This window comes from Mesocricetus auratus, unplaced genomic scaffold (genome assembly GCF_017639785.1).
Source record: "Mesocricetus auratus isolate SY011 unplaced genomic scaffold, BCM_Maur_2.0 Super-Scaffold_100676, whole genome shotgun sequence".
Classification (NCBI taxonomy): Eukaryota; Metazoa; Chordata; class Mammalia; order Rodentia; family Cricetidae; genus Mesocricetus; species Mesocricetus auratus.
The window spans coordinates 130,776,352-130,792,101 of NW_024429266.1; the positions used below are offsets into that span (position 1 = coordinate 130,776,352).

Genomic DNA, 15,750 nt, shown 5'->3' on the forward strand with positions numbered 1-15,750 from the left:
TGGAATCTAGCTTCCTTTTCTGTGTGTGCACATTCATTTTTCCCAGCACCATATTTTGGTAGTACTCTTTTTCCTCTTTGTTCGTTTGTGAGATTCTATATTCCCATGTTTGTTAAACTTTTGTCTCTAGCAGCTTTGATAAAGATTGAGTATTCAGATTTGTTTTAATCATCTATGCATTTTTCTGTGATAATCACTGCAGTGTTTACTATTACAACTCTATAGTATACTTTAGGATTAGATATGGTAGTACCCCAGCATTATTCTTTGCACTAAATTCCCATACAAATCTTAAGATTTTTCTATCTATGCAGTTTTTATAGATATTATTTCATTGTATCTTTATATCGCTTTGGGTTGGACAATCACTTTCACTATTAATTCTACCAATTCATGAGAATTTGAAGTTATTCTGTTATCTAGTTTTGCCTTGACATGTTTCTTAAAATTTTTAAAGAAAAACTTAATGAATTTCAAACATAAATTAACAGGACAATTTCAGAGAAATGATCTGTTACTAACAATGAGAAGACAGAGAAACATGGATAAAACTTTTACCAGGATGACAGAGGCAGTGTATTTTCAGTAAACAACTGTGCTGAAGGAGAACAACCTTCCAAAGGAGATTCTGAATCAGATAAGGAAGAAGAAACAAGGTGCAAAGCCTTCTGGAGACATCCAGGAAAAGGGCCCAGGAGAGATGCCAGCTATACTTTCCTTCAACTGACAGAATCAGAGTACAGAATAAACAAATTCTGCCCCAAAAATTACTTGAAGGAGAGCACTGAAGTACAGAGGAATTTCACAGAGAAATTTTATTACCCCAAAATGCAAATGACATTTTAAAGAAGTATGTGATGCACCATTTGAATAAAACCTTGTAAACACAAGAATTTCCTGTGGCTGGAAGAATAAAAGAGAGTCCTAATGCAGTCCCAATGAATGCCAAGATAATGAAGTCTTTGGCTATTTAATCCACCATCAATGGCCCCAAAGAGACTGAAAGTGTTGAGCTCTCACCCCTACATTTACTCCTAGAAGAAACCTAGGTGGAGAGGGTCTGAGAGGAGTCAGGGTAGGAGAACTCTTGAGGAAAGTATATTATACAATAGCTAAAAGCAATCACTTAGACCATACTGTGCTCTCAGTTGTAGAAAGCAGTGCTTCATGGAACTTTTTTAAACTTTTGTTTTGCTATTCTTTCTCACTTATAATGTCATTCTACTCCAAGATATTGGAGAATTTCAGTTTCTCCACAGCCATTAAGAAGTGTTCACATAGCTTAATGCACTCTGATGTACCTGTCTCTATTCTGTCTTTCTCAGAACTTCAAGGGAATCCAGCAGTCTGAAAAGCCCCACATCACAGTAGGTGAATGGGAATCACAAGATCAGAAGTCACTGGGATACTTGTAAGCATTGCTGGTGTTGAATATAATTTAATTACACAGATGACCATAATTGGTTAACCCTGCTCACTGCCAAACTTACTGTAGCCAGTGTCTTACCAGACACATTTCCATGACAAAATCTTTCATAATAAAAGACAACTCCTGTAAAAGAATCTGCCAGATTAATACAAAACTGATTGACATGGGAAGTGTTGAAAGTAGGCAAAAGAACATATCTCTAAACAACATCAATACTCCCTTAAAGAAAATGTGGGAAACCCTGACACATGTCAATTAAAACCTTGGCCACATTTCATCTCTTTGAGAAAGCATCTGGACCCTGGGGATACCAAGGGTTTTTGTTCCAGTCTGTAACACTGTGGGGGTGGGCTGCTACTCCCCTGCTGACAGTAGTAAGTAGCAGCATTTTCAGCCTGCATACAGCTAATTGTGAGATAATACGAAGTCTCAGACCCACTGCCAATGAAGCTACCATGGACTCCAGCAGCCAGGTAGGACGTGCTATAAATCAGGAGTTTGGGGGGAGCTCCTGGTTTCTGCTGGTACCAATGCAAGTAATTCGAGCTTATACTTGAGCTGGCTCTGCAGGTGATGGTGACCTTCTCCCCATTAGATGCAGTCATATATGTTGGAGACTGGGTAAGCACAATTTCTCCTTTGGACACTATGGCCAAGATAAAGTTATGACAAAAGAGAGCGGTTAGTAAGTGTAGATATACAAAATAAATTCATGTCAACCAATACTCAGAAGAAAGAACTGAAAAATAGTTCATCTTGAACTCAAAATTCCCTAGTAAGAAGAGAATCTTAGATTCTGAGCTCATAACTCCTCCCCTGTGTTACCTGTGACACTGATTAGAAGGAATCTAAAAATCTGCACCCGAAAATCCATTGTGCTTTCTAATCTCTGTCTCAGGCTAATTACTGATTTTCTCATGAGTATGTTTCTTTGAAACAACTGGGAGTCATTTGAGATTTATGAGTAGAAAGTATGCAAATATCAAGATGTATGTCAGGCTGTTCATGAGTATAAACAAAACTGGTCTTTATTTAGGGCAAACATGGTTAAACCAGATTCATTAATATATATTTGTAGATATTACACTTATGAGGACAAAAGAATGTGTTTGTCTTTTCCTCATGTTTGGTACCTCATTTACACACAGAGTAATGCTATTGTATTCCTGTGAAGTCTGGCTTAATTTCATCCTCTGGGAAAAGTCAAATCTACTCAGCAGTTTGAGGCTTAAATCTTCCATGAATAAATTCTGTGGAGGATGCCTGTTTATAATGTTCTCTGAGAACTTTCAGATCTTTTATCTGATTTTTGTTTTCTTGGATGCCACTCAACTGAAATCTGCACTTGGAAGCAAGCATCAAAGTGTATGGTCTGGAACTGCAATGTGCTCACAGAAATTTCTGCAATAGCCAGAGACCCCATTTCCAGGAGAGTAGGAAAAAGAGTGGCCACTGCCTCAGTGAAATGGATGGAAAAACAGGAAACAATTTTGTAAGACTCTGCCTCATGTGAAATTTAAGAGAACCCTGGATTGGAGGTTCAGGAAGACGCACTTGGCTAAATAACCACCATTAGCAATATGCACCCTGTTCTGTTGATATTTAGCTCATGACATATTATCATCTGTGATTATCTGAACACACTTCACAAATAAATTACATTTTAATTATTAAAGAGTGACATCTCCTGAATTTGAATATTCATATAGAGTTTTGATGAAAAACTGATTTTATCTTGCAGTAAAGTTCCTGTAATCTTGGAAGTTAAACAGAGTCCATGAGGGAGATGAACATCTTCCTAGTTCTCCCCTACAAAGCAGCACTCTCATTCCTCCCATCATGAAAGACTTCTTTCATTGAGTATCAAAGATTAGGTAAAATGATAATGAAAATTTGCACCTAGGTGCACACAGTGAGAGACACTGACCTAAATTTTTTAAACAAAACTGTAAAGAATGCTTTACTGAGCACTCAGTTCTAAGTACTGGCTACATTTTCTTCAAGAAACTCAGTGGTCTCATATTAAAATTTTTATGCTTACTAGTTAGATGCTAGCATTATTCTTTTTTCTTAGCAATTAAAGAGTTTCCAATATAATTATGAAAATAGGGTTTATATTTCACAAGTAAGGGCACTAAATCATCATTGTTGTTCTACAAAACAAGCACTTTAGCACATTGATGAAAGAGCTTCCTGTTGATAAAGGACGTTATCTCCATCACCTCATTCCTTAAGTTAGGGTTTGGTCCTCAAGAGACCCTCAAAAGCAATATTAATTGTCTTGGACCTACTAAGAATGAGGGACATCCACACTTTTCTTTCAATTTATTTTGGTTTATTTATTTTATTCTATTTATATGTATGTTTTGTCTGCCTGTATGTTTTACCACAGGGATGTCTGATGTCTGAGGAAGATAGAAGCGGGGTTACAAATCCAATGGAACTGATGTTACCAATAGTTGTGAGCCACCAAGTGAATATTGGAAACTGAACCTGGGTCTTCTACAAGAGCAACAAATGCTTTTAACTCTTATGCCGACTTTCCGTCCCATGGAAAATCCACTCCAGTCTGCTCTGGCATTTTTACTACAGCAAGCTGGATCCTAGAACCAAGGGATACTGTTTCTAGAAGTCAAAATTCTGGGAAAGGCTTACTTCCCCAGACAGTGGACTGTTGTTTAGTAAGATAATTGTGAGTGTGGTCAGTTCTAAAATAATGCTAAAGGATGTAAGCAGAGACTTGGAGAACTTCCCGGGGCCTAGTTGATCAAGAGTGTAGGTACTGCTTACTTTCTTGTGGTACAGTGACTGTACAGCTCCAGGGCTGGTGGTATTGACTAGAAATATATGCGTTAGTGCTGCCCTCTTCTGGTAAAATGGCTGTTTTCATAATGATCAGTGCCATAATCTAGTGTGCTTATGCTGAAAAGTCCAGAAAAATGTTCGTGATCAAAAGCTCAGACTGGAGTTATTCTTTCCTCCCAGCAGTCAGAGGAATAAGAGGCATAAGGAAGACTAATGTCCACATAGTCACACATATACATATACACATTCCAATTCTTGCCATAATTAAAGAAACATAAAGAAGAAAAAATTTAAACACAAATATAAATATGTCAAAAGTGTATGTGCAGAGTCATAGAAAACTATATCTGTAACATTCTATTTACCTTCTTCATAACATTGGTGGTACTGATTATCTGCTAGTAGTTCTTTAATAATTACTAAAAAACCAAGCTTTTGTTTTCTAAGAATTTTGGGCTATCTGTCTTCAGCCTTATCAAGTAGTAGTGGTACAATAAATTCTTGTTGAAATTCTTCTGTCTGTGTCTGATTATTTTTCTTCTTTTTCTTTTTTCTTTTTTTTGGGGGGGTTATGAGACAGGGTTTCTCTGTATTTTTTTTTTGGAGGCTGTCGGTCCAGCCCAGCCTCGAACTCACAGAGATCCACCTGCCTCTGCCTCCCGAGCTTATTTTCATTTATAAGATTTTCACCATATTGTATTAATATTGGACACAATATTCAAACTACTTTTATATTTGACACATAATCCCACTATGGCTATTCAGGATAAAATATTATTTAACACATATATAGTAATTATAAATGATATTATGTCAATCGTGGCTAAGTCACTTATCTTTACATTTTTTGCCTCTATTTTTAGTCATGTAAAGCAGCACCATACAGGGTTCTAATACCAAACATTATGATATTTCACATTCTCAATGTGGGAAAGATTTTAACTTTTAATGATACTTAACTCATTCATCCTGCATTGCTCTTTATAGGTGTCTTAGTTATGTAGCTGCAACAACAGAGTCTATCTAGGTGAAAAATACTAGACAGTTCTCTTTAATTCACTTGGTTCAGAAGGACAGAGAGTACATAGAAACCGTTTTATCAAAGAATATAAAGAATATGTGGTTTTTTAACTCTTTTTTATTTAATCCAGAAACAGTCTTATCTTACATATCAATCCCAGTTCCCTCTCCCTCCCATCCTCTCATGCACCCCACCTCCTTTCCCACTCCCCAGGGAAAGTGAGGTCTTCCATAGAGGATCATCAAAAATGGATCAAGTCATTTGGCTCAGGGCCTAGACTCTCCCCTATGTAGCTAGGCTGGGAGGGTATCCGTCCATGGGAGAATGGGCTCAGAAATTCAATTTGTGCTCTAGAAGTAAATGCTGGTTCCACCAAAAGAGGTGCCATAGACTACCTCGGGCTCCTAACTATGACCCACATTCAGCGGATCTGGTTCGGTTCTTTTTTTTTTAAGATTTATTTTATTATTTTTAATGATGTGTGGAGGCCTCTGTGTAGGTATACTCATGTGTATGCCAGTGCCCATAGATCCCAAAGATGTCAGATCTCCTGGAGCTAGAGTTGCAGGTGGTTTGTGAACAACCTGATGATGGTTCTAGGATCCAACTACAGTTATGGGGAGGGTGTTTTCTTTTTTCAAGACAAGATTCCCCTGTGTAACCTGGATGTTCTGGACTTGCTCTGTAGTCCAGGCTGGTCTTGATCTCAGATCTGCCTGTCTCTGTCTATAGAATGCAAGAGCAGTATTCACACTTAACTGCTGAGTGATCTCTCCAGCCCCCATAAACTATCCTTTAAACAGAGGTTGGGAGGAGGCCAGTTAAGATGGTTCAGTAGGTTAAGGCACCCGAGGAATCTTCCTTTTTTGTGTTTCATCATAGCCCTGTGTTGAAGAGACAACTTCTGTACCTCAGAGAAAATGTCAAAAGTCCTCATGTCTGAAGAATGCTACCTCGGGACTAGTGAGACAGCTCAGCCTATTAAGGAAACTGCTGCCAGCAAACTGTCGTCTCTCCTTCACACACTCACCATGGTATTAGCGTGGTGCATATGAAACACACACACACACACACACACACACACACACATGTGAATAAGTCAGAAAGATGCTAACTATACTACCTTCCTTGCCAGCAAGCTCTCCAGAGCCTAAGGCTTGGCTCTCCTCACCAGTTGTCTTGTGGAAGGTGTGTGCTCACCTCTCCAGCTCAGTAGCAGGAGCTGTCCACTCTAGTGTCATTGATGATCAATGTGCTGCTTCCTATTCTGCCGTGGCTGCCTTGGATCAATCCATGATGGCTATCTCCAGAGGCAGAGAAAGCCACTAGGTAGAATTTGAGTATGCAGAGCACAATCTAGGTGAAATGTGTAGCCCAAATGTTGTGAATTACTTTTCAGAGTCTCCAGTTTGAGTCTAGGAAAAAATCTCTCACTATAGAGCACAAGAAATAGACCTCTTCCACCCACGAGCAGGATAGAAGCACACTGATTTGTAGTTGGGTTTTTTTTGGGGTGGCCAGCTCCCAAATAACCCTGTACAATAAGTTTTTTAATATGGAGTTAGTATTTGTTAGTCATATATGGTAACTTACACTCTTATTGGTAATATCAAAACCACAATATGAGATTATAAATATGGTCTGAAAGCAGTTTCATGTTATGTAGCAAGGTCTCATCTAAGCATTTTGAAAAGAAATAAGTTACATGACTGTGTCTCATTACTCCAGGTCTTTATAAAGTGCTTTTAAACTGGTGGGATTGTAGGAGAGATACAATCAAATTTATCCGAATCTGTGGCAATACTTGGCCCTTGTAGCTACTTTTCCATTTTCATTATTACTGGCTCCCATGCAACCCTACTCCAGTACAATATATCATTTTGTGATTCTCCTTGACTCTCTTAAGAACTTCAAGGGAAGTCATGTATGCTGTGCCCTGAGTTTTTTTTAGATAGCCCATGATTCTTTTTTGTGAACGCTATGATCTCCAAGTTACACAACTTCATCTAAACTTTATACAAACATAGTATATACATACTTACGTAAGCATATCATATAAATACTAAGTAGTTATATTGATAATTATAGTTATATTAATTGTTCTATATTAATATTTTATATGATATTAATATTATATAGCTCAAATTATTAACTAAGTATAACTGGTCCCCTTGTAGCTTTTCCAAACATGCTTAGTATTATCATTCATCCTTTCCTTCCATTTCTTTGTTAGTTTCTTACTTACTCACTTTCTACCCCTATACCAGCTAAATTCCACTCTTCATCCCACTTTTCCAGTTATTCCTTTTGCATAAACAAACCATCACAATCAAAACACCAATTGACAGGACAGTGTAGATGAGGGAAATCTAATAGGAAAATTGCAGGCAATTAATGGCTGCTAGTAAAGGGAAAATCTGTCTTCTCCAGGAATGAATCATTCAGTAAGTAACCTTTCCCAAGAGACCACCTCTAAACACACACACTCACACACACACACACACACACACACACACACACACACACACACACAATAATATGGACTCAGTAGGAGCTATTTATAAATGTCTTTATCATCTTTCTGTTTTTCTCTTACTCCCTCACTCCTTCATTCATTCATTAACTCAATCCTCTCTCTCCTTCAAAGTGTGTGGAGGGATCATGGGTGTGTAACATTAATAATGAAGAAGACATCAAAAACTTAAGATGGCACGATAGATGAATATGGAGCTAATTGAACTGGAAATATGGCAGTTTAGGATTGATATAAACACCGAACTAAATTTATATTGACACCCTTATCCCAAGAGCAAATAAACATGGAGAGAATACACATATAAATTGAAAAGTGCAATTCATAGTTCTATTCTTTGTTTTCTCTGTACCTCACCGGTTCAATTTATTTCTATAACTTCATTGGTAAAATACCACCATTTTCATCCTCCCTAGGTTGAAACTGAACTTTTATATATTTTCTTCATTTTTCAAGCAGCACGAAAGCCCTTTTGCCCTAATCATTGTTCATTTTTTCCATGACCCTCATTGGTTTTCCCAGGTATCTGTCTGTACTTCTGCCTTTTCAGATTCTCAGGGTCTTATTAAATGAATCAAACAAGCAAATACACAGTGAACTAGGAAAATATTTTACTCAGAATACAAGTGAAGTAAAGGATAATTACACTGCAATTCAGCATCATTCTCTTTACGAAATGTATTCAAAGATAAATCTAGGAGCTTTTGTTTGTCATACACAAAGAGAAGATATTAGCTCCTGAAAGGTCTAATGTATATAATTTTCTGTATTGATTAATATTGTTTTTAAATGCACATATTATTTTCTCATTATATACCTAATTTTAATCATATGCATGGTAAATCAAAAACATGCATAAGATGGTAAATAGACATCTTTCATAAAATTTTCTTTTAAGAACAATGTTTTGCTACACAAAATCAAATGTAGACAGTAAAGGTCAACTACTCCTACTCAAATATATCTTCCTGTGTGTTGCCCATGCTTGAGGACACTATTAAGTCATGGTTTTGAATGAATTGATTGCCTTCTTGGAAGAATGGTGTTTATGAACATTTGTGAAGTTGTGGTACCCTGTTGAAAATGTTTTTATTGGAATGGAATTTGTCCATAAATCAATCTCAGTGATCCCATGGTTGCTAAGCAATGCCTACACTTACCTGCCCAACTCTAACTCAACCCTTCCCTATAATGTCTTGGAAATTTCACTTGCTATGGTGAGAACGTCTACCATAGGTTCACACAATTGAATGTTTGGACACAAGTTATTTAAACTTTTTGGGAAATATTTGTTTATGGAGCTGTTATATCACTGAAGGTGAGCTGTGATTTCCAAATTTCAACCCTTTCTCATTTGGTTTTTTGCCTCTCTCTGCCTGCTATTTGCACTTAACAATTTAAGCTCTTAGATAATGCTCCAGAACTATGAATGCTGCCTACTGCCATGCTTCTCACTATGTTGGTCCCAGAATAATATTTTGGGACTAAAAGCCACCAAATTAAATTCTTTACTTTAATATTACCTTGGTAATGGCATCTTATTAGAGTAATAGAAAAGAAAGCCATTAAATAAATTACAATAAAGCTACATTATGCAGAACCAGAGAGGGTAGGCATACAAGAAGTTACTAGAGAGCACTTGGATCTTCCTTGGGTGGGTAAATAGAAAAGACTTTCTGGGTGTTCTGGACCTAGGTGTGTCACGAATGAGAGGTTCACATAGGCAGGGGTTGAAATATGTGATTTAGGGAGGCAGTAAGAAGAGAGACAGCTACAGTTAAAGAGCATTTGAGCAACATTTGAAGGGCTATATGTACTCTTTATACAATGGAAACTTCCCACAATATAATATGCTGATCCTAATGACTTCTCCAAATAATTATGTAGACAGAACCCCTACTGGCTATCACTTGTCACAAAACGAAGCTTCCTATACCTGGATTGCATGCCATCCAATTGAGTTTCTGGCTAATCACTTCCATGAAAATCTTCTAAAAGCCCAGACTGTTGACAAGAGAATGTGTTGCTCTTCACAAACTAATGATCATTGATAAAGACAACACCCACATAAGTCATTGAACATAGAGAGTTCAAGCTGGTACCTAAATAAGTGTTCTGTCCTCATGTTCTACTGTCTATGATAGTAAAAGTTATTTTTGCAGCCTACCAGGTGAACACCAACTCACCCATAAAATATTTGATAATAATCTGTTCTGCCTGCAAAATATACTAGGGACATGGTGGTACAAATGTTGTGAAAGTAACCAACCAATGTCTGATTTGATATAATGAAACCCTGCTCTGTCTGATGATAGGTTGGTACCTTTTTTAACCATCATCCGAAAGTCCTCCTCTAGCAGCATATTAGAACACATAGAAAGAGCAATAGCAAGACATTTTTTAGAGAGAGATAGAGACCTAGGAATTCACAGCTCTACATGTGATGTCTCCATCAACACCTCTCATACACACAGAGCTCAGGAAACACTATGGCAGAGGAGGAAGAGGAAACAAAGGGTGTAGGAGACAGAATGGGTGAAGGACACCAGGAGAACAAAATCCTCCATGTCTGATGAGCAAAGTTCATATGAACTGAAAGAAACTGAAACAGCATGCATAGGACATAAGTTTGTCTGCATCAGGTCCTCTGTATATATACTGTAGTTTTCAGTTCACTTCTTTCATGTGAATCCTGACTGTGTAAAAGTGTGGAGCTATGGATTTTGGTGCTTCTTTTGGAGCTCCTTTGTTTCCTGTCACATTGTCTTTTCCAACTTCTAAATGATGGTTTTCATTTTATCTTATTTTTTTGTTCATTTGTTATTGTCTAGAAGTGTTTTATTTTTAATATGATAACAAAATGGAGTAGATCTGGATGAGAGAGGAGGTGGGCAACAACTGAGGGGAGTATTGGGAAGGAAAAAGTTTTGCAGATAAAAGAATAATTATTAAAAAGAAAGCACACCAAAAAAGTCACAATGAACAGTACTATACTAATCATCCCTCCATAAATATTGCACTTGATCCTGCCTCCAGCTTCCATCCCTGCTTCAGAAATGGACTATGATGAAGAAGTGAAAGACAAATAATGCCTCCCCTACCAAAATAAGAAGATTAAAAAGTAATTAAACAAAAAAAATAGTTAAACACCTGCCCTTCCAGCAAAGAGAGAAATCAACAAACAGTTAATAGAGGCAAGCTTCTTCTTCTCCATGCATAGGATAAGGGAGTTGACACCTTACCTTAGGACTATGTTGTCAGGAATATTACCCTCAACAAAAAATCAGATTGTCTGAACACCAGTGATTAGGGTTTCTCAATTATTTAGTACTTATTTATTTTTATGAGTACTGCTGATTTTGGTTACATATTTGTTGGTATACCATATAAGTACAATGCCTCAGAGGCTAGAGGAGTGGAATGTCTAAATCATCCTTGAATTGTAGTTATATGGAGTTGTTAACAGTCATATGTGTGCTGGGAATCACACTTAGGTACTGTAGAAGAGAAGCTAGTGTTCCTAATCCTAATATCAAGAGGAGACACAATCTTCCAGCAACTTTACTGATTCTATGGCCCTTACAGTCTGTTCATCAACTTTTTCCAAAATATTTCCTGAGCCTTGAGCTATGGGAGTGTTTAGCAGATAGATGTATTCAAGTGACTGTGCTCCATAACTCAGTGCAGATCTCAAAAGAAATCATCCTTGCTTACAATGATTCCTAGAATAATAACAAAATAACACTGGGAAATATGTTTCCAAATAACTTCAGAATCTCATGTAACTAACCAACTTGGTCAGTTAAACAATCTTGTCTTATTCTGTTTGTGACAGCTCAGGTACTCAAGAACTACTTCTATCCAGGACACAGAACATCATGGGTTTTTTGCTCCTTTCATCTGTGTATATGAGGTCTCTATCTAGGTTTGATTTAGATAAAATCTATTTCCAATATTAATGGGAGGTTTCAAATTATTGTAACTGAATTCATATTGTCTTCAAAACATATGAGTTTTTTCTCAAAAATGATTATGTTCTTGAAAATGGTGATAGAGATATGAGGTGTGTCAGAATAGTTAGGTGAATATGTTCAGAACATGATGGGCTTTACACTCAGTGACAAGGCTGACTCTAAAGTGTGTGGTCATAATTTTTGCATTGATGAATATATCAAAGAATCTGCAAAAGAGAAAGAATATTTACTACTCTCATTTTTTCCATTAATATGAGTATCTTTCATGTACTGACACCATATATTTACTATATGTTTAGACTCAGCAATAAAATCATGCTCAAAAACATAGTTTATCAAAATGGTAATTTGATTCTGAGTTGATAGCAATTGCCTTGAAAAACTATAGTTGATATACAAATGTTTTTCATCTTATTATACTGAAGATCATTGAAATTGTAAATAAAATTTTAAAGATCTTGTTTTTGTGTATACAATTGTTTAGTATGCTTATGTGTCTGTTACCCTGTTATATCCTGGATACTCTGGAACTGGAGTGTTTTCAAGCCACCATTTTGGTGCTGGGAAGTGAACTCAGGTCATCTACAAGAGGAAAATATATGAATGTTGAGCAATCTTTCTAATCAGACCCTGAAAGTTATATTTCAGTTGGCTTAGTTGTCTTTTGAAAATACACAGTAACATTTATAATTTTCCCCTTTCCATTAACTGTCCTTAAAACTCACCCCAACCACATACTTTAACACTTTCTGATGCATTTCTGGTGCATTCATTTCATAGAAGCACAGAACATTGACATGCACATTGATTTTATGGAGTGTATTTGTTCTCTACAGACAGAAAGGAGTAAATTCATTGTTACTCAGGCCTGAGGTCAATAAAGTTTCTATTGGAAGACAGTTTTTAGAAACAGAAGCTGCCCCACACCTGAGGAAATCAACAGAGAAGATCATTGTTTTGTTTTATTCTATGAGAATTAAGACTTCAATAGCAACATATCTATTTATGATTGGGTTGACACAGTCTCTGGCACTTTCAGTTGGCTACTTCAAACTTAACATCCTTCATGGTGTTGAATTCTCAGAATACTTTCTAGACATTAATGGTAATGAGATATGATAACATGGAAGGAACTGAGTCCATCCTTGTCCATGTTAAATTGTTCTTTCTCCAAACTCTTCTAGAAGCCCATTTTCCAGTACGAACCATTGACTTAGAAAAAAATAACAATACAGTTCATGCATGATCTAATTCTTGAACTGCTGGTTAAACCTCCATGACATCCATTACAGGTGTGTTAAATGATGAGATTAGGCAGAGGGAAAAATTTGTCTGGAAGATTATTTTCCTAGTTATAATATCATGAATGAGGTCCTTGGAGTGTGGTCTATGTACTGACTTGTGAAGGAAACGTAGCCTTTACACATTAAAATTGCTATTATTTAGTGATGAAAAAGAACAAGGACACAAATATTTCTCAGAGCAATAGCAAGATGTTGTAAGATCATGAAGTTCATAGCTTATTTTCTCATGGCCATAATAGAGAGGTGATGTTGTCTTGTGTCTCAATTCTAAGAAACTTTTGACCATCTTCCAAAGAGGGGGTAAAAACAGGGAAAAATGATTCATTTGCATGTATTCCTACCATTATCAATAGTCAAGATAGCAAAAGCAGAAAAAAACACATCAATAGCTAATGAAATGTCATGTCTTGACAGTCTTTCTAATTTCTATAATGATCCTTTGAAATTGGGATGGAGATTGGGATGTGAGGTGTATTGAGTAAAATGTTTTCTTTCAGACTGATTTATTGACATGATTTCTTTCTATGTCCTTAATGTTCTCAACTTAGGAAATCATTTGGCATGCTTACCAGCAATATCCCTTCAGGTTACAAGGTTATTTAATCCTGCAGCTGCATCAGCTCTGTGCAGGACTGAGGTATGTGCCCATGAAAAAGCAAACAGATGTGATACTGATCCTCCTATCAAAAAACGTGATTGTTTAGGAGCACAGACCAAAAATACAATTTTCTCCATCTGTTAAACAAGATGTTGTTAGGATGTCTAGCCTCTTCTGCCTGTGAGAAAGAAATATGCCCAGACCACACTCACTGAAGTGGTAAGGAATCATGGAAAATGCTGGAACACAATGAACAAGAAAGTTCTCTTGCCCATACCATTCTAATGAGTGACTGTCCAAAGTTTGGTGATCTTGAGTAGATTGATATGTATTATTGCCTCCTCTTGTGGAGAGATTATTAAAATGAGAACATGGTTGGTAACTTGTTCAAAGGGAATAAACAAAAATGATAAAGTAGTTCATGGCAAATTTTAATGTGCTCAGCAAAAATTAATGAATCAAACTTGGAAATATTTATTCCTGTAAGATAATCAGTATTAGCAATAATTCTACATTGGCTATCACACAAAAATATGTTCAAAACACACACACACACACACACACACACACACACACACACACACACACACACATGAAACTTAATCGCAGAATTCTTGCCTACTGTGAAAAGATAAACTTGAATTAGAGACACAACATTGAATGGAGGCTACTATATATGAATATATGTAGCTATACTTTTACATTCAAATTTTACAATTTAAATACACATTCTACAATGTTCTAAACATATCTTTTATGTAGTAGAATTAAGTCAAATTGCCATAAAATGAAAGATTTGCAATTTTCTCATATTAGTGCTTGGTTGTTCGACACACCCATTCCAACATGCCTCAATTATACAAAAATGCAGTAAGATGGCTAACTGTTGGTTGTTTCCTCCTCTAATCCTAGGCTGACCTGGTCTACAGAGGGAGTTCCAGGACAGGCTCCCAAGCTACACAGAAAAAACCTATCTCCAAAAACAAAAGCAAACAAAAAAATAGGATACTATCATCAAAATAAATTTTCCCACCTAAAGAATAGTTGATTGATAATTCTGCTTTCATTGTTTAGCCTCCCCCCTGGAGACACAGGCAGTCTCTGATGAAGGACTAATCTGCGGGAAGAGATTTTGTTCATGATAAATCTCAACTAAGGATGATTATAGTCAACATCAGAAAACCTGAGGCCATGGAGCAGCCTATTCCAAATCTGACAGCTTTTCAGCTGGGTCTCTGAGCCCACAAAGCCCTTGAAAAAACAGAGAGAGTGCCAATTTGTGATTCAGAATTCAGATATTTTCAGAGACATTTCCACAAAGGAAACACACCACTAATAACTCATTTCTGAAAGAAACATGGCAGAAAGAAGAACAGTTCAGCCTTTGGCTTTTCATAAGTTGTTTTTCCAAGCACACTAGGATTTACTCTTATAGAGTTTCAGGAATGCTTCTGAGTATGAGAAGCACGGAATATTTTTGTACAGGCAATTGTTACTATGAATTTCCCCTTAGCATCTCTGTCATTGTGTTCCATTAAGCTTGGTGTACAGTGTATTTATTTTGAGTTCTACAGCTTCTTGTATTTCTCTTTTTCTGTCTTGACCTATTTTTCATTCAGTAGATAGTTTTCAATTTCCATGAGTTTATAAGAGTTGTGTTGCCTCTGCTGTTGTTATCTAACTTTTATCCAAGGTTGTCTGATAGAATGCAGGAACTTTTTTAAATGTTTCTGTATCTGTTGGGAATTTTTTTGTGTTCAAGTGTGTGATAAATTTTGAAGAAAGTACCATGAGTGTCTAAGAATAAGATACGTTCTTTTTTGTTTAGGTGTAATGTTCTGTAAATATGTGTTAGGTACATTTGGTTCAAAATGTCTGTTAGCTCTAGTATTTATTTCTTTCTTTCTGGATTTATGCAATAGTTGTGTTCTTTTACAAACTTCACTGCCCTTGTGTTTGGAGGCATGTATATTAAGAAATGTTTTCATGGTGGATTTTTTTCCTTTGATGACCATATAGTGTCCTTACTGACTCTTTTGATCAGTTTTGATTTGAAGACCATTTTGGTAGACATTAAAATGGCTAC

The 15,750-nt window shown here is 36.5% G+C and overlaps 1 gene segment (V, D, J or C); it reads right to left on the minus strand.

Annotated features, from left to right (window-relative positions):
- Positions 1–1,680: 1,680 nt before the first annotated feature.
- Positions 1,681–2,303, minus strand: LOC101836294. The segment is given in 2 exon segments: positions 1,681–2,075; positions 2,255–2,303. Coding segments are annotated over 2 exon segments (444 nt in total).
- Between the last annotated feature and the right edge of the window lie 13,447 nt (positions 2,304–15,750).